At 30.4% G+C, this 18228-nt stretch overlaps 3 protein-coding genes across 3 annotated transcripts; 2 read left to right on the plus strand and 1 right to left on the minus strand.

Moving 5' to 3' along the window:
* Positions 1-2888: 2888 nt before the first annotated feature.
* On the plus strand, positions 2889-6154 carry LOC114193174 (amino acid transporter AVT6C-like). The gene is made up of 5 exons (XM_028082888.1): positions 2889-3376; positions 4180-4332; positions 4430-4630; positions 4714-5185; positions 5804-6154. Exons 1-5 carry the CDS (start codon positions 2983-2985, stop codon positions 5919-5921), a joined length of 1338 nt encoding a protein of 445 aa, XP_027938689.1. The 5' UTR covers positions 2889-2982; the 3' UTR covers positions 5922-6154.
* A 3209-nt stretch (positions 6155-9363) lies between these two features.
* LOC114195434 (amino acid transporter AVT6C-like) lies at positions 9364-11760 on the plus strand. The gene is made up of 5 exons (XM_028085909.1): positions 9364-9758; positions 10108-10260; positions 10504-10707; positions 10799-11264; positions 11386-11760. Exons 1-5 carry the CDS (start codon positions 9398-9400, stop codon positions 11501-11503), a joined length of 1302 nt encoding a protein of 433 aa, XP_027941710.1. The 5' UTR covers positions 9364-9397; the 3' UTR covers positions 11504-11760.
* Positions 11761-11871: 111 nt separating this feature from the next.
* On the minus strand, positions 11872-16996 carry LOC114195435 (protein LURP-one-related 10-like). The gene is made up of 4 exons (XM_028085910.1): positions 16882-16996; positions 13856-16761; positions 13556-13783; positions 11872-12400 (listed from the first exon to the last, which is right to left on the minus strand). The coding sequence occupies exons 2-4, from the start codon at positions 14120-14122 to the stop codon at positions 12269-12271; spliced, it is 627 nt and encodes a 208-aa protein (XP_027941711.1). The 5' UTR covers positions 14123-16761; positions 16882-16996; the 3' UTR covers positions 11872-12268.
* Positions 16997-18228: the final 1232 nt, after the last annotated feature.

Raw genomic sequence — 18228 nt, forward strand, 5'->3', positions numbered from 1 at the left:
CCCGCTCGTTCCGCCATTTCATCCATTACAAACAAAATAATTTACTAAAAATGCACTTTCATCAATATATTATTATCATACATTTTGGTCAAAAATATTTTAACGTATGTTACAAGATTAATAATAAATAATAAAAGTCTTTATATCAAACTATCATATAATAATTATTATATTAGAAAAATGGTTCTTATTTGAAGATAAACGAAAATATAAATAATTTTATAATAAAATATCATTTTTATTTATTTTACAGGTAACTTTTTTATTATAAATAATTAAATTTCAAAAAAGTCAGATAAAAAACAATTAAATTTAAAAAATAATTACTTAAAAATAAGAAATAAGTAAATTAATTATTTTAATTTTAAAAAACATTTAAATTAAAAAAAGGATGAATCCCTTTACATGTCTTAAAATTTGTAAAATAAAAACTCACACAAAATTTAAATTATTTAGAACTATTTGATCTATTTTAATCATTTGAATGTTAATTAAATGTTAATAGTATTTGCAAAACCACTTATTCTTAAATTTTAATAATCTCATAAATTAAACTATTTTATAAACCAAAAACATCCTCTCTTAACAATTTAAACAAATAAATTACAAATATATATATACATATATATATATATATATATATATATATTTGAATTTAACACCTAAACTAAAAGGAAACTTAAAGTAACATATCATTACGTTATATTAGTTATTAGATAAATAAATATATAACCATCATAATAATAATACGTGTGATATGATATGAAATGTTTATGTAACTCTTCTTGCTCTTATTCTTAAAAAAGCTATCTATCGCATTGTCAAAAGATAATTATAATAAAATAAAATTTATAATGAAACATAAAACATAAAAGAAAAATAAAGATAGATTAATCATTTAATTAAATCTATTATTATATCATTAATTTATAAAAAAATACATTAAATATATAAAACAAAAATTATCTATCTTATTAATAACAAAAATATAAATGTTGTCTACTTTGAAAATATTAAAATTAAAATCAGACTTAAAAGTTAATATACTTCTAATAATATTTAATTTATTTAGTAATATATCTCCTTTGATAGAGATCCAAGCTAACAATAATTTATACCAGAATTATTTTTTTATACACTTTATTGAGTATGATGAGTCTCAACTCTTGACTTAATATTTGAAATTTAATTCATTCTCATGTTTGACTTAATGTAGTCAAAAATTTGGAATCTTATTCAATATCTCAACTTAATATTTGTATAAAACATCAACTAACTACACAGTGATATTTTTTCTCTGATACTTATACAATTATAAATTATTCACAATAATATCAATAATAAAATATATGATTACAATTTAAAATTTCAAAATCACTACAAATAAAATGATGAATTCTAATTTTGCACCGAAGAAATAACTATCATTGACACTCCCACTATTCCAATGTCGACATAGAACTTAAGTGATAGAACTTAGTATAATAATACATTAAGCTCCAAAATCCGGTGTAAAACCTCGTCACACCAAAACTTTAACAATAAGATTTATTAAGGGGGAACAACTAATTAACCTAAACCCTAAATGTCTCATAATCAAACAAAAAAAACTATTACTTGAGTAACGAACATTATCATTTAGCAACCAAGTAAACATTTGAGTGGAATTATAAAATAGTTTAGTTGTAAAGTTAAAAGAGAGAACGAGAGAGGTTGCGAGTTTAATTTCACCTACTGATATTTTAAAGTTATAAAATTGATATAATGTTGATATAACTGCTAATCATAAATAGCTAAACACTCCTATTAGAAGTTTATGTAATTGTTTGATTCATATTTTATCTTCTCCATTCTACGTTGTTTTTAATGCTTGTTTGACATAACTAACTAAATCAAAATTTTATAATTTTTAATTACGGTTAAAAATCCCTTTTATGAATTATGATTTAAACAAAACCCTATTAGTAATAATAAAGGTAAAATTACTAATAATTTTTAAGCCTTCGAATTTAATGTACTTTGTTTAACAAATTTCATCAAAGAAATGAAAGTTTCCTTTAATGAATATTCTCTTAATTAAAAGTCATATTAAAATCAAATTCACGAATCACTAAATTGTGTAACCGAAATTGTTATATTGGAGAAAAATGAATTACTAATTACACAGTAAAAATTAATAAACCATACCTATGTTTAAGAACTATATCCACCAAGATTAAGTCAATTTAGTCATTTGTGACAAGTATTACAAAATATAATATTTAAATATTATTTATGATTTTTTAATACATATTTAGTACTTAAAATATTTAATTTCATTTAATTTAAAAAATTCTTAATTTTATAATTTTTATAATAATATATCTAAGTATTCAACAAATTTTAATTCAAAAAATACATACATGGAAAGTCATATAAATAAATATTAAAAATAATTTAAACGATTCTGGGTATGGATTTAAAGTCTACTTTAACCTTATGAGTATGACAAATACAGAAACATGCCTTTTGGATCCAGTTCCTATGAATTCAGTGGATTAAGATAAGATATGAATCATCAATTCGATCCCATTTCTACGATACGACAAAACATAATAGAGGTTCCAGACGAGAAGATCAGAATTACACGTCATATATGTAATATCACAACTTCATTTTAATTACAAAAAAAATCTAAATTTATGGTTCTAAACACTTTTTTTGTATTTTAATTAAGAGAATAATATATGAAACAGAAAAAGAAGACAGTGCTTTGTTGATTTGACGGATACTTTTCGAGACTAATCAAAGTCATAGATAGTTAGAAACAGATAAAGAAAATAAAAAATAAAATAAAAAACAAAGAATGTTGATTGAGTTGTTTTTTAAATAAGGAGTTTTGTTTTTTTTTTGTCACTGATAAAAGGAGGTAATAGAAAAGGATAAAAATGGCGTGCTTGTGTCTCCACTCTTCTTCCGATACACAACATTCATGATTTCCGAATGAAGATTGAATCTCACTCCGACATCATTGAAGCAGTCCAGCCGCTCCTGTCGCCGGAGTGCGGGCACTCGGCGGAGCATCGGAGTGCGCCGAATGGGTCAATCAGCGGAGCGGTGTTCAACATATCGACAACCATGATCGGCGCCGGAATCATGTCGGTTCCGGCGACGATGAAGGTGCTGGGCATAGTTCCGGGGTTCGTGGTGATCCTGTTGGTGGCACTTGTAACAGATGTGACCGTGGAGTTTATGCTGAGGTACACGAGTTCCGGAAAATCCACTACTTACGCGGGCATGATGGGTGAATCGTTTGGGTCCGTTGGATCCCTCGCCGTTAAGATTTGCGTTCTCATAACCAATTTCGGAATCCTTATTATATATCTCATTATTCTAGGTAACTTCCTCTTCCTTATTTTTGGAGTTCTTAGCTATGCATGATTTTTTTTTTTCATTTTATTTTTACTTGAATATAAGAATGAAAATGCACAAGTATTGGAATCAAATTATTGCTAAACCAGTAGAAAAAAAAATTAAAGAAGAGGGAACTTGTGATTATTTTTAGCCTTTTCTTTTTACCTGGACTTCTCGTGTTCCTGAGAAATGAAGATTTCAGTGGTTCTGTGGCCACTTGCGGATGAAGCAGACTAATAATTGATTTCAATTATGGGAGTAGGATATACAATAAATAATTATTAAAATGTCCATTATTATGGTTACCATTTAAGGTTTTTTTTCCAACAATAATAGGTATACTATTTTGAAACGATTTTATTAAAATAATCTCATTTTTAATAAATATTTTACTTTAACTGAAACAGAGAATAGTTCATTATGTATCAAGTAAAAATAAAAATTAATGTATTATTGAAAATATCACTTAGTTTGATTGTTTTTTCCTAATAAAGCTAAAACTATTGTTAGTGTGGACGGATGAAATAATTTTTAGTAAGATTAATGTGCCTTTATATCATTTTTGAATCTGAGTGTTAACCTTAACAATACTCTATTTAATACAATATTTTCTCATATACATTTACTATTGATTAAACTTTATTTAAATCTATACAATTATTAGAAAATTATTAAACGAGATGTTAGATTTATTTAAAAAATATTTCTAATATATCTCTGCGTTATATGTATTTAAGTGTGCGATACATATAAAATTGAGTGTGTTCATTGGGTTGATTTATGAAGGAGACGTGCTGTGTGGAAATGAGTCGAACGGAACTACACACTTGGGTGTTCTACAAGAATGGTTTGGCATGAATTGGTGGACCTCTCGTGCTTTTACTCTTCTTATCGTTGTTCTCTTCATAATGCTTCCACTCGTAATGTTACGTCGTGTTGGTAAGTACTGTTTGTTACTACCCAAATGCAGAAGCAATTAATTGCCACCCTTTAACAATTGCCTAATCAAGTTGTTTTCGATGTTTTCTGTGAACAGATTCACTAAGGTATACTTCTGCAATATCAATCCTACTGGCATTGGTCTTTCTTGCAATATGCTCATCAATGGCGATCAGTGCATTGTTGTCCGGCAAAACTCAATCACTAAGAATGGTCCCTGATTTCTCTCAAGTCACAGTCCTTGATCTTTTCACCACTATCCCTGTTTTTGTCACTGGTTTCGGATTCCATGTCAATGGTTAGTTTCATACTGATGATTACTTATAACTTTTTGTTTTCATTTTGAAGAAAAAAATTGAATGAACACATGATTTGGTGCAGTTCATCCAATTAGAGCAGAGATTGGAAAAGTTAGACACATGGGTAAGGCTGTGAAGATTTCTCTGGTAATATGCATAGTTGTTTACTTTGCCATTGGCTTCTTTGCGTACCTATTATTTGGGGACTCAATCATGCCCGATGTGTTGGTAAACTTTGATGAAAACTCTGATACCCATGTTGGTCGATTGCTGAATGATATTGTTAGAATAAGCTATGCACTCCATCTTGCCCTTGTCTTCCCCATCATGAACTATTCCTTGAGGATCAACATTGATGAACTTATTTTCTCAAACAAAAATTTACCTCCCTTGGCTTCAGACACCCCAAGATTTGTGTCACTCACTCTGTCTTTGCTTGCCCTCACATACTTGGTGGCTGTGGCCATCCCAAACATTTGGTATTTCTTTCAGTTCTTGGGATCCACAACCGTCGTTTGCACCTCGTTCGTCTTTCCTGCTGCAATTGTTCTAAGGTATGCTATTATCAATTTTTGGGTGACGAATTCACTGATTTTTTTCGGTTAAATATATTTTTGATTTTTTAACTTTCAATGAAAATTAGAATCGGTATCTCTTCGAAATTTTAATCTATTTTAGTCTTCCAACGATAGAAATACGTGGAATTAGTTATTTTAACCAAATTTTGTTAAGTTTATTTGATGTTTCAAACACAATTTATGACAGTGTTTAAGTTGACACCGAAGTGAAAATATATCAAACATCGTACAAAACTCAAATACAATTCTGAAATAAGTTTGAAACGACAAACAAATTTATTAAAATTTTGTTAAAATAATTAAATTAATGCATCTCAAAAGTTAGAGAAGTAAATTGGATCAAAATTTCAAAGAAGAACTAATTCTAATTTTGAGTGAAAGTTAGGGGTCAAAAACATATTTCTCCCTTTAAAAAATGAAAATTGAACATAGTTATGGGAAAAATCACTGAATTCATCCCCTAGTTTTTACTACTTTTTATGTATTTATAACTTTGTTTAATTTATATATAGATTGATGTTTTCTGTTTTTACCAAGAGATGGAAAGAAAAACAGAGTCTAATGTTCTTCATTCTTGTCCTCATTTGAGTGCAGGGACATGCATGGCATATCAGAGACAAAAGATCGAGTGATTGCAATTTCGGTCATTGTTTTTGCTGTTGGGACAAGCGGAATTGCTATATGGACCAACTTGAATCCAGGGAATGGTTAATGGTTAAAATTTGCCGTGTTTATGTATTAAGGGGTTGATTCGTTTGATGAATCCATATTATTGAATCAATTAAAATTCAAAATCTTTAGTTTAGTTAGGTTATCTAAATTAAATTAGAGAAGTTGATGGATACGGAGTTTCTAATTTAAAAATCCATTAAATCCAGGTTGAACCAATGATGTTAAATATTGTTTTATTATTTGTTTAAAAGCTATTATTTATTTTTTATTGAATATCCTTTACATAACGTAACATTGAGTTATTTGTTATTTGTTTAAAATACAATATCCTTTTGATGGTGTTTTGATTTGCCATAACATTGAGATATCTGTGGGCCTTCTACTTCCACATGTTTTTATGTTGTGGGTCTTAAACAGGTGCAAGAAGGTTCAAAAAGACAGAAAACTGATTCAAAAATTTAATAATAAATCTTTTCTTTTTATATTTTATCTGATTTTTCCTCTCAACTAGATCACAGATTCAGTCAATCGAAATTGAACCAAATAGTCATTTAGAGTTAATTAAAAATGTAACTTTGAGTTAATTAACCATTAAAATTTTTGTCTTTGGAGAAACTCATTTAGAGTTTGATTTCATTTATCAAAATTACAACAAACTTATATTATAATTTTTACTAAAAAATTCACGTGACTAATGTTATAAATATGAGAATTCATGATATATAGCAATAATAGATATTTTTTCATAAATCTTTAACGACACGACATTTAACAATTTTATACGGAAAAACTCAAAATTCAATTCAAATCAAACGACTAAAGTTAATTTAATTTACATTTCTATATTAAACTAAAACTAAATTAAATCAAACCAACATTTTTTTATGTATACGAGATTTTTTAATAAAAAAACCGCAGCTAGTTAATGTTGGAGTCTAGGTAAATGTGGTTATAACTAGTAACCAAAAAAAATCCATTTATAAATAAAATTAAATAATTTTATGTTGGAATATTTGTGTGTGTGTGTAAGTAGAAATATATCTATAATAATTTTTAATATTTTAGTATTATTAACAATGTATTTGCTATAAATTTTTATTAGAATATATTATTTGTGGTTAAAACAATTCCAAGAACACACATCATAGCTCTATTTGACGTGTCTAGATGGCCATCAAAAAAAATTATTGAGATATTTGAACATTTGTAATTTATGGTCTGCTATGTTTCAAACAAATTTACATAGGACAACCTTATACTTAGATCTTTTTAATATTTTATTTGTCATTTCTTTCTTTTTGTGCATTGTTTCTTCTTTTGAAGGTTTTATTTCCTCTTTTCTTATATGTACATTTACATTTATTTTCATAATTAGTAAAAAAAATTGTTTAGTCATAAAAGACTAAATTGTTCAATATTTTTAATCACTCATATGGTCTAAGTTGTCTTCTTATATGTGAGAAGCCTCAGAAGTTCCTTTTCACAAAACCATTTTCTTCTCAATAAACTTAGTTCTCTTCAAAAAATTTTCTTTCTCTTTCAAAATTTTGAATCAGCTTTTACCTTTTTGAGGAATCAACACTACTTGGCGAATAATCTTATCAAAACCATCAGTCAAACCCTCTAAATGGTGAGTTCGAAAATTCTACCCATTCTATAAGAGCAATTTATTTTCCCTTGTATGTAAGTTCTTATTCAGTTTCATGTCGTCTCTTTCATTGTTAATGAATCCCTCTGTTTGTGATCCTGAAATTTTGCCTTGTTCATTGATCGAACCTTTAATCTTGTAAATCCAATGATTATTTTTTTTAGGTAAGAAAAACTATTTTCATTCTTTTAACATCTAATGTTTTGTTTTTGGAAATATAATTGATGGTATGATTGTTGTGATTGAAGGTTGCAGCATAATTGAAAATTTCTTAAGAGAAGTATAAGTTTAATGCATAATATCAGTAGTGGTGATATTTTCTTTGGATTAGAGAAAGTTAAGAATTTGTGAGAGGAAGAGATTTTTGGGTCTTTACTGTGAAGTTCCCAAATGGGATGAAACTACCAGTTTGAATGTGTTGAGTCATGGTTAATGCTATTACATTATGAATCTGGTATGAAAGTAGAGATGGAAGAGTTAGATGAGTAGAAACTTTATTAATTGAATGTGATTTTTTTATTGCATGACTAAGTGATTTATTTGGCTTAAGTTGTTTGAGTGTCTATGATACACTAAGGGGATTATACTTATGATTTTATTATCATATGAAAGATGAAGCATTAAGAGAGTAGAAGCATAGAAAAATATAAATATGAAGATATGAGAAATTTAATTACTAAGGAATATGAAGTTTATTGAGGTATCTATTGTTTAGAAATTTATGAATTTATTTTAGCATTGTTTGATTTGGGTTACATAGTTAGAATATGTGATTTTTAAATTTTGTTTGATTGATGAGTTAATTAGGAACATGATACACATTTTACCTTTTCTGGTAATCGATTACAGATGTGAGCTTTGCGAGAAATTTTTGGTATTTTAAATTCATACCTCAATTTGAGATGATAATTGGATTGAGTCATTGATGTATGGTTGTGATATAGTAGTTTGAATTAGTTATTTTTATGAGAAAATACTAATCTAGGATAAGTCAAAATGTATCGAAAGAGATTTGTTATATGAGATTATCCTAACTCTCCTAGTATCTAACTCTATCTAACTCGAAGATAATTAGGTGGTGAAAACCGATGAAGGCTTCACTTGATAAACAATATTATATGAAAGATGATTATACAAGTTAGTGAGATTAACAAGATCATGATTAGATGAGATACATGAGTTCCATTTAATACAAGTTGTGGAAAGGAATGAGATGTTGGTAGTTATGACAGGTGCAGAATTTCACGCGTCCATTCAATACATTAATTGGATCGGTACATTTCCGATTATTATTATTACAAGAGTATTATAATTATTGAATACTTAATGTATATTTTTAGAAGAAATTTGAGTTATTGCAATCTCAACCATTAAATTTATTTTAATTTTTAGGTCTTAAAATAATTTAGTATATTAAATAAATATACAAAATTTATCATTACAATACACTGAATGAAACATTCATTCATTTTACTCTTGTTACCCAATATTAAATATAATAATTATATATAAAAGTTAAGATAAATTATTAATTTGCGAACAAACAGACAGCTCTTTCAAGACAAATATTTTAAGACGTTACAAGTAATTGACCAATAAGAAAAGGGTCCACACTGCCATTCTGCGCATTCCCGTCCAAGTTCATTCCTTTGATGCTGTCCACATTCACCACGTTTCTCACCCATCCGGCGATAAACGACGTCGAATCCTCACACTTCTGCATTTACAACCTTACCCTTCTATCTTCTATCCTTTAACCTCCATGCCAATTCATCAATGGCATTATCGTAATCTCGCAACCTTAATAATTGGAAAGTAACTATAAATCCAACTATCATGTACATTAGTCACTACACTTATCATCGCTGATGTCGCCGGTGGCCGGAGCTCGTGTCCCTCTCCTCCCTGACTCTAAGGGTGGTGTTCCTCCGGCAACGGTTTCCGGTGCTGTTTTCAATGTCGCTAACAGCATAATCGGCGCTGGCATAATGTCTCTTCCGGCAACCTTGAAGGTTCTGGGAGTGATTCCGGCCTTGGTGCTGATTCTAGTGATTGCGTTTCTGGCAGAAATTTCTGTAGAGTTCCTGATGAGGTTCACGCGTGCTGGCGAAACGACAACGTATGCTGGTGTTATGAGAGAGTCATTTGGACCGGTGGGAGCTATAGCAGCTCAGATCGCTGTTGTACTTACTAATATGGGGTGTTTAATTATGTACCTTATTATTGCTGGTAAGCAAATATTTAACTTTCTTTTAAATTTGTTAATAATAGACAAAGTAAAGTTCATATAATTTTCTCCTAGTCTATGCATGAACAAGATTTACTTTACAGATTAACTTGTATATTATTTTTTAACTTTTCTACAAAAAGTGCTTCTGAAAAGTTACTTTTGTAGATATTTTATAAATTTTATTTCTTGCATGAACAAATTTTATTGTGCAAAGAAAGTCACTAAGAAGTCGTTAAGAAAATCCTGTAGAAAAACTTTGTTCAAAGATCAATTATGATAACTTGGGTTACTTGGATTAGTTATGAACTTGTAGTAATTATTTGAAGTGTTATTTGATGGAATGAACAGCGGATGTGTTTTCTGGTAATAATCGCCAAGGGGAAGTACACTTAGGTGTTTTGCAACAATGGTTTGGAGTTCAATGGTGGAATTCAAGGGAATTTGCTTTGTTAGTTATCTTGCTCTTGATTTTGCTTCCATTGGTCTTGTACCGTCGTGTAGGTAAGTTCTCATCACATATCTCTTTGATTCACGGTTCAAAATTGTATTATGATATTTTGATTAGAACAAAATTTAGATGCTATTTTATTATTAGATTTGAAGTTTCATCACTTTAATTTTGATTAGAAAATAAAGTAGAAGTTTTGTTTCTTTTGTTATTGATATAGGATAAGATGTGCATGGGTGTGCAGAGTCAGGCCTAACATTTTATTTTGTAAAAATGCAATTGTGTGTTGGTTGCAGAGTCGTTGAAGTTCAGTTCTGCGATATCGACTTTTCTTGCTGTGGCCTTTGTTGCAACTTGTACTGTGTTGGCCATTATTGCTATTATAGAAGGAAGAACACAGTCTCCTAAATTGATTCCTCGGTTGGACCAACAAACCACTTTCTTTGACCTGTTTACTGCAGTTCCAGTGATAGTCACAGCTTACACATTTCATTTTAATGGTACTTATCAAGTTATCATCAATGGTGGTTTTGTTAACCTTCCTTCTTAAGTAGATTTGATTGCTGATGATTAATTTTAATTGCATTGCAGTGCATCCAATTGGGTTTGAGCTTGCCAATGCATCAGATATGGCAACAGCAGTTCGATTAGCATTACTGCTCTGTGCAGCTATTTACTTTTCCATAGGACTGTTTGGGTATCTCTTGTTTGGGGATTCCACACAATCTGATATTCTAGTAAATTTTGACCAGAATACTGGATCTGCTGTTGGTTCCTTGCTCAATGTTTTAGTTCGATTAAGCTATGGATTTCATGTTATACTCACTTTTCCACTTCTGAACTTCTCCTTGAGAACCAACATAGACGAATTCTTCTTCCCCAAGAAGCCTCTATTAGCCACAGATTCTAAGAGATTTGTGAGTCTCACTATAGTGTTACTAGTCTTGAGCTACCTTGCTGCTGTAGCAGTTCCAGATATTTGGTACATCTTTCAGTTTGTAGGATCAACCTCTACTGTGTGTCTTTCCTTTGTCTTTCCTGGTGCTATTGTTCTAAGGTAATCTACCCTACTCCTTTCTCTTGTAATCTTATTCATTTATCTTCCATTTAAGACTTGCAGTTTCCGAATAAATAAGCAAAACCCCATTCTAATTTGTTTTTCTTTCAAAAAATAACAGGGATTCATACGGTATAGCAACTAAAAGGGACAAAATCATTGCACTGGTTATGGTCATACTAGCTGCAATAACAAGTGTGATTGCAATCTCCACCAACATATACAAACTTTTTCAGTAGAAGCTCATCATTGGTGTTTTCTTCTTTTTCTCTATCTATTCCAATTTATGAAAGTTTTGATCAGTGCAAAGATCCAGAGGGGGAGACAATAGTAGAAACATTTGACAGTCGAAGCACGGGTGTTTATAGTTTTTAGGATGGTGTTGGATCTCAGTATTATTTGTTTGTTGTAAAATTGATCTATCTAGCTATGTAAGATAAGAAGCATATGCATAAGAAATTACATCATTTAAGCTGTGGAACTGAGTTTTTCTTAATTACGTCTGCAGAAGTTTTTACTTTTTACTTCCTAAAACTGAACAATTTAGTCATTTCTAAGATCTTTATCCTCCAAATCCAAAAACCAGTCTCATTGCTTTAAATGAACATAATTTAATGTTGAAAGGTGACAAATTTGGGCCATAATCCCAGTTGCATATACACTTCCTGTTAAAATGTTGGTAGTTGGTGATGTTCATTATTGTGAACAGATCTTAGTCAACGTCACATCCATGGATTTAAAAAACTATTCACTCTCTGTTTTGTTTTTTGTTCATCAATTCTTTAACAATTCGTTTTCTGTCATATTGGTGGTGAAGGCACATCTGGTGGAATAGTCAGAAGACAAATTTATTAAAATAAGCAAGTTCATTGTATATGTGATTGGATCTCTCTCCCCATTGATCTATATGTTATGTTACTTATTTTTTAATATACACATATTTTAAAGATGTGACAAACATTTTAAAAAATGGATACAATGGAATTAATAATTTTGTTCTGCAATTATATGTAATCATTTACAGTGAGTATTACAAGCAAAGCAACAATGAAAGCATAGTCCACCCCTGCATTTATTTTGACTCTAAAGCTTTCTGTCCAATTACTGAAGTTGTTCCTCGGATATACATCAATTACCTGCAAACATGTTGAAGTTTATCTTTTTGGTTGTAGTAAATTTTCCATTTTTAGAGAAAAAAATCAGGAACTTTGCGCTTAATAATCTAAGTTCAGTCATTTATTTATAATTATTTCATAATTTACTGACTGGGAAAAAATATTTTTTTCTTCTAATGAAAAAGTTAAATGAGAGAGTTTTATGAAAATAGATGCATAAATTAATTTAATTTATAAAAGAAGTTCGAGTCACTTCATTTCTTTAATTTAGTTCTATGAATACTTTTGGAAAGTTTAATTAATTTGAACAATTTTTTTTAATTAAAAGAGTTAAAACAAAAGGGTACTCCTATTACTAACCAACATAAACTATATATGGTCATGATATAATTCAACTCAATACAGAGGTATCTTATTTTTTAGATTCAATATAGACTATACATTTAACTATCTAAAAAAAATTCAAATATCTTTAGTAATATTAAATAAATTTAGTTGAACGATTTTCGATAAAGAATTTTAGAAGATTATTCTGTAAAGAATTTGAAATATTTTATAGTAAAATGTCTTCGCTCATTCAAGGTTGAAATCAATGTTTTCTTTTGGTGGATCTTGTTTATAGTTAGTTTTAGTCGTTATACACAAAGTTAACTTCTTCTTTTTCTTTTTATATATATATAAGACAATATTATTTATTAGCTAACACTAGTAACAAGTTTTTGTAATATCAACCATGTTTTTGGTTGATATCAAAATACAATTTGGTTTAATTAGTCAGATGACATCCACTTTTATTTAGATGTCTCAGTTTGGTATTTGTTTTTAAAAGGTTGTCAATTGAGTCCCAATTTTTGAAAAGATGTATCAATTAGATCATTTTTAGCAAAAAATTATTAAGACGGTTAACGATGTTGATATTTAAAATGACTTACAGAATTAAGTATTGATATTTATATTAAGATTTAGTGGTAAAAGTCATGAATTAAGTTAACGAATTTAGTAATTTTTGTTTGAAAAGGACCTGATTAAGACACTTTTTCAAAAGTTGAGACTAAATTAACACATTTTAAAAAATAGATACCAAACTAACACATCTGAACAAAAGTGGATATCATCCGACCGATTAAACTTACAAATTTTTTTTTTTTCATTAACATTTTGAAAGCACGTACTTACCTCTGCAATGACGGTGTCTCCTTTGTAAACTTTGCAGGAATTTTCGATGTGGCTCCCAACAAGTTGAAAACTGCTGATAGCTTCGTTGATATTGGTGGCCATGAACACATCAAGCCGTGGCTTCATGTCAAGAGGGTGCGATCGTTGAACCCCAAATATCAGATCCTTCTCCTCCGAGCTTCTTCCTTTGTGAACCATCCACCGATGCCTCAGCGATTTCAGATTAATCTGCAATATCTCATCAGTATCAGACACTACGTTCTTCTACAATATTCATGCATGAAAAAGAGAAAGGTTTACCTTCTCACGCATTGTAAGTATGGGGGAACCAGCAGCATCACGCATGATTCTCTTCTTCCGAACGTCTAGGCTTGAGCCATCAACTTGGAACAAGAGATTACCGTTAACGTCTAATGCTTTGTATCTTTGCTTTAAGAACACTCCGCAGTATTTCTTTCTCACAGTTATTTCTGTTGGGGAAGTTACGCAGAAGCTATCGTCCACAACACTCATCTTCGACAACCCTTCTGCGACTTCCAATGCCGATTCAGAACCACTGGCCTCCATAAGAGCTTATAGAAACAAGCTTTTGCTTAGGTTTTGTTGGTTTATAGGGCAGAAACCAAACGCTCTTTATAAGTGGTTCTCTTCTCTCATGTTTGGTGTTCTTGAATTATCAGAATTAAACTCGGTAGAAAAGTGAGGTAAGGAATCACTTTTTATTAGTTACTTAATTAATTTTGTTAGCACGAGCTTGTTGTCTATTATTACCAATCAGAAATTCAAAGTGACTTTTCGTATATTTCATAGTCAGCTATGAGACTGAAGATAGATCACGACTCTGATAGCCTCATTTTTTGACGGTTCTCTCTTCTGTAATCTCTCACTCGTTCTAATTTGACAGATGATTTTTTCGTAAACTTAGAAATAATTCAGAGATAAATTAATATGTATACCAGTTCTTACATTTAACTTTTTTCAAACAGTTAAGTTTTGAATTTGTGATTATAGCTTTAGCTTATGTAGAAAAACTTATTTCATTATTATTTTTTTCTTGTTTTCTAAATGAATATTTTGAAATCTTGATTCAAAAAGGTTGGCTGAAAACTTTTGTAGAATTTCTGTCTCAAAGTTCAGACTGAAGAAATACTAAAACAGTTGACCCCCTGAACCTTTTAGAGACAATGTATGAAAACATTTAGAAGAACCAAGTCAACATAGCCGAAAACATGTAATTCAGATTTTACAAGTAATCGAATCAATGTCATAAACAGGGATTTGTTCTGAGTCTTCAACATGTATTTAACTAAGAATATACAATCACCTTTAATGTAAGTTATTTGCAATGATAAAAATATACTTTAAACCTAAATAATTATACAAAATGATGATCTTTTAATCTTTTCAAGATAGTGTCAAAGATGGATGCTCTCAGGGTAGACTAAATCAACTTTAAAGCAACACAAAATAAATAAAAATAAAAATAAAGCAGCATAAGAGAATCCTCTGTAGCCTTCTTAAATAGTCTTTGACCTTATTTCATGTGAATCAGCAGAAGTACTAATGTCACGTTCTTTGTTTACTCTGAAACTTCTATATATTGGTTTCATTGCCATTCATTTCTCCACCTTATATGTACAATGGAGGAGAGTTTAAACATTTTACACTACACTGAATAAATTCTTCAGTGACATAATGTTGTAAATAGTGACTTCGAATTAGCATAACACTCAAAACATTGCTTAAAATCGAGGCTAACCATGATACAAAACATTGCATTCATAATGTCCCACAAAACATACAAGGTTATGGAAGGAAAATTGTAAGTTGACTCTGTTTAAAAAAATACATCATCACAATGAAGAAAGTACGAACCTTGAAGTATGAAAATATGGTAGTAATTGTGTTTCTGAAGAAGGCAGTATGCAGTATTTGATCCACATTTCTCCAAAAAGAAATTATAAAGCCATAAGCCAAATCTGTATGATAAAGTAACATTTCTCCATATCGTATCTTAGTTTTTTGTGAACATCTATACCTAAGTATTTATTTGGGCTAACAGCTGTTATCAAATAACATTAAACTTCAACAAAGATAAAACGAAATATAAAATGCAAAATTTCTGAAGTGTACCTTTTACCACTTCTTGTTGTCCCCATCTGCATGATAGTATCAGAAAATGCTGCATTTAACAGCCCTTTTCCCAAACACAAATGTAAACCAATATTTTGGATCAAAAAACATAACGTCGGTAATGGTTTGGATTCAATCACGGCCAAATCATCCCGACAAAGATCGTTAGGGACAAGAGAAGTTAATAAAGAAAAATTTAGGTAATGGTTTGGATTATTAGGGAAGCAGAGGTTGCATGTCCAACAAGTGGTTCCTTACCATTCTTGATAATATCAAGAACATCCTGGAAACCAAACAATGTATTCATCTAAACATTCCATTTGTCTCAATTCTTGCTATCAAGAACAACAAATTTCTAGGAATGTGCTCGTTGAGAGCCGTCATGATGATGGCAAACTACACCATGAGAAAAAAAACTCTCTTCTTTTGTCTAAGTACCAAGATCTTCTTGTTCTGGATATCAATTTGTTAGGGAGACAGAGATTACGGGTTCTGGATAACCCTTACTACTAAGAAAAAAGCTATAGTTAACCATGACAACGTTTTCTACTTTAGCATAGCAACCCAAGTTCACGAGTTTAATTCTTAATTGACAATTATTTAGGAGAACCGTGTCGCAGGTTGCACATTATCTTATAGTATAGTATAAATCAGATGGACCGAATCACAATAAAAAATTACGATTTCTAGTAGAACAATTGTTAAAACAATTGTTGAAAGAGATAGTCACAAGGAATTGTGACAGTTGAACTAGACAGTCTTAAGTAGAAAGGTTATGAGCTACACCTTTTGGTCTAATATAGTAATGGATCCAGCATAGGATGAAAAGAGAAAAAGGGAAAAAGTAACTAACCTCAGTGGTCCAAACGAAATATGATTGCAGCTGAGGATACTATTCAAACATGTGCAACTCCTACTCCTACTGCATCATCCTTTCTGCAACAATGTACAACTCACTGACCTTATGACCACCCTGATTTGCCTCTTTCGTATTGGAGACGAGGCTAGAGTTTCTAGAGCCCTTGTTCGCATCGGAACACTTTTTCGCTGTGCTTTTCAATGCTTAACTTCACCTAGCCATGTCAAATTACATAATAGGTTCAATCACAGCACCATTGTAGGCAAGGGTATCAACAAGAAGAAAGAAGGTAAAGTTGTTGAAAAATTTAAGGTTATAGAGCATTTTTCTATACCAGAAAACCAAGCAGGAATACCAGAAATGACGTTCCTTTTGCTTTCTTCACCATTCTCCCACCTGCAATCACCATGGTTCAGTGTGCAACTGTCTCTCCAATTCAAACACAACGGTTTTCAGTAACAGCGGTAGTACTGTACGAGGTTACGTTGTGCAGCAGGAATACCATATTGTCGTGCTCCACTTACATGGGCCTCGGAACAAGCCCAGCATAAAATTATTATTGGGCCTTCCACAGAACATGTCGAGTTAATTAATTAAAACTAAAAGAACTAACTTTAATTTTACATTCATATTATCCTCAAAAGACCAAATCAATCATATACTAAAATCATATAGGTTAAAGTGTATTTTTTAAATATCCTTGCGTGACCCACCAGATATTATTGATACTACAATATACTGTATAGCATATAGTATAGCATATAGTGTATAGTGTATACTGTAGTATAGCATATAGTGTATAGTGTATACTGTATACTGTATAGTATGTAGCATACAGTATAGCACATAGTATAGGTAGTGAATCTGGTGAGGGTCACAGTGAGAGCTGACACTCTCCCTAGAGTGGTGGTTTTCAAATTTGGAGTGACGTCGTTTTCAATATATTTTTACCATGAAATGAAGCTTGTTCCTCCTGAGTGCATGAATCTGCTGGCAAATCACAGGTAGATAAATGTGAAACGGCATAGTTTTGAAACTAAGAAATTCACAGAAAGAGTTTGAAATTGTTCCGATTAGAACATTATTATTCGTCTGAGGGATTGTCTAATTTGAAGTGTCAATTCCATTAAGATTTTATTTTTAAAAGACGTCTCAAATGATAAAGAAAATCGTCTTAAATCTCGATCTCTGATCAATTTGAAACTATTGGACGAGGCAGAAGAAAAATAAAAGTAAAAATAATGAAGGTGGTGGTGAGATATGTCTCCCTTAGAAAAGACCTGATGATAACATAAGCATGCACAAGTAGTGTTTCTGGATCTCTGCCATTTTTGAGCCTTTTCATTGTTTCTTCTGATGGCTTTTGCAGCCTTCTCAACAACAACCTGTGAACACTCTATGCCTCGCTTCATCATTCATGTCTTTTCCTCTGTTTTATTCTTAACTCTCTTTTTTTTATTACACCATTTTTCTTTGCGATTCAGATCACATTCTTTCTACGTCCCCACATCTCAGACCTAACATATCTCTTGTTAAAACAAAATAATAGTAAAATATGTTTTTAGTTTACAATTGAAAAAAAAAATTGAAATTCGTGTTCATTCTAAACTTTTATATGTTTTAGTTTTCAAATTTTAAAAATAATAGATATGATTTTTTTAATTCAATAATGTTAATTTTT

This window comes from Vigna unguiculata, chromosome 8 (genome assembly GCF_004118075.2).
Source record: "Vigna unguiculata cultivar IT97K-499-35 chromosome 8, ASM411807v1, whole genome shotgun sequence".
Lineage (NCBI taxonomy): Eukaryota > Viridiplantae > Streptophyta > Magnoliopsida > Fabales > Fabaceae > Vigna > Vigna unguiculata.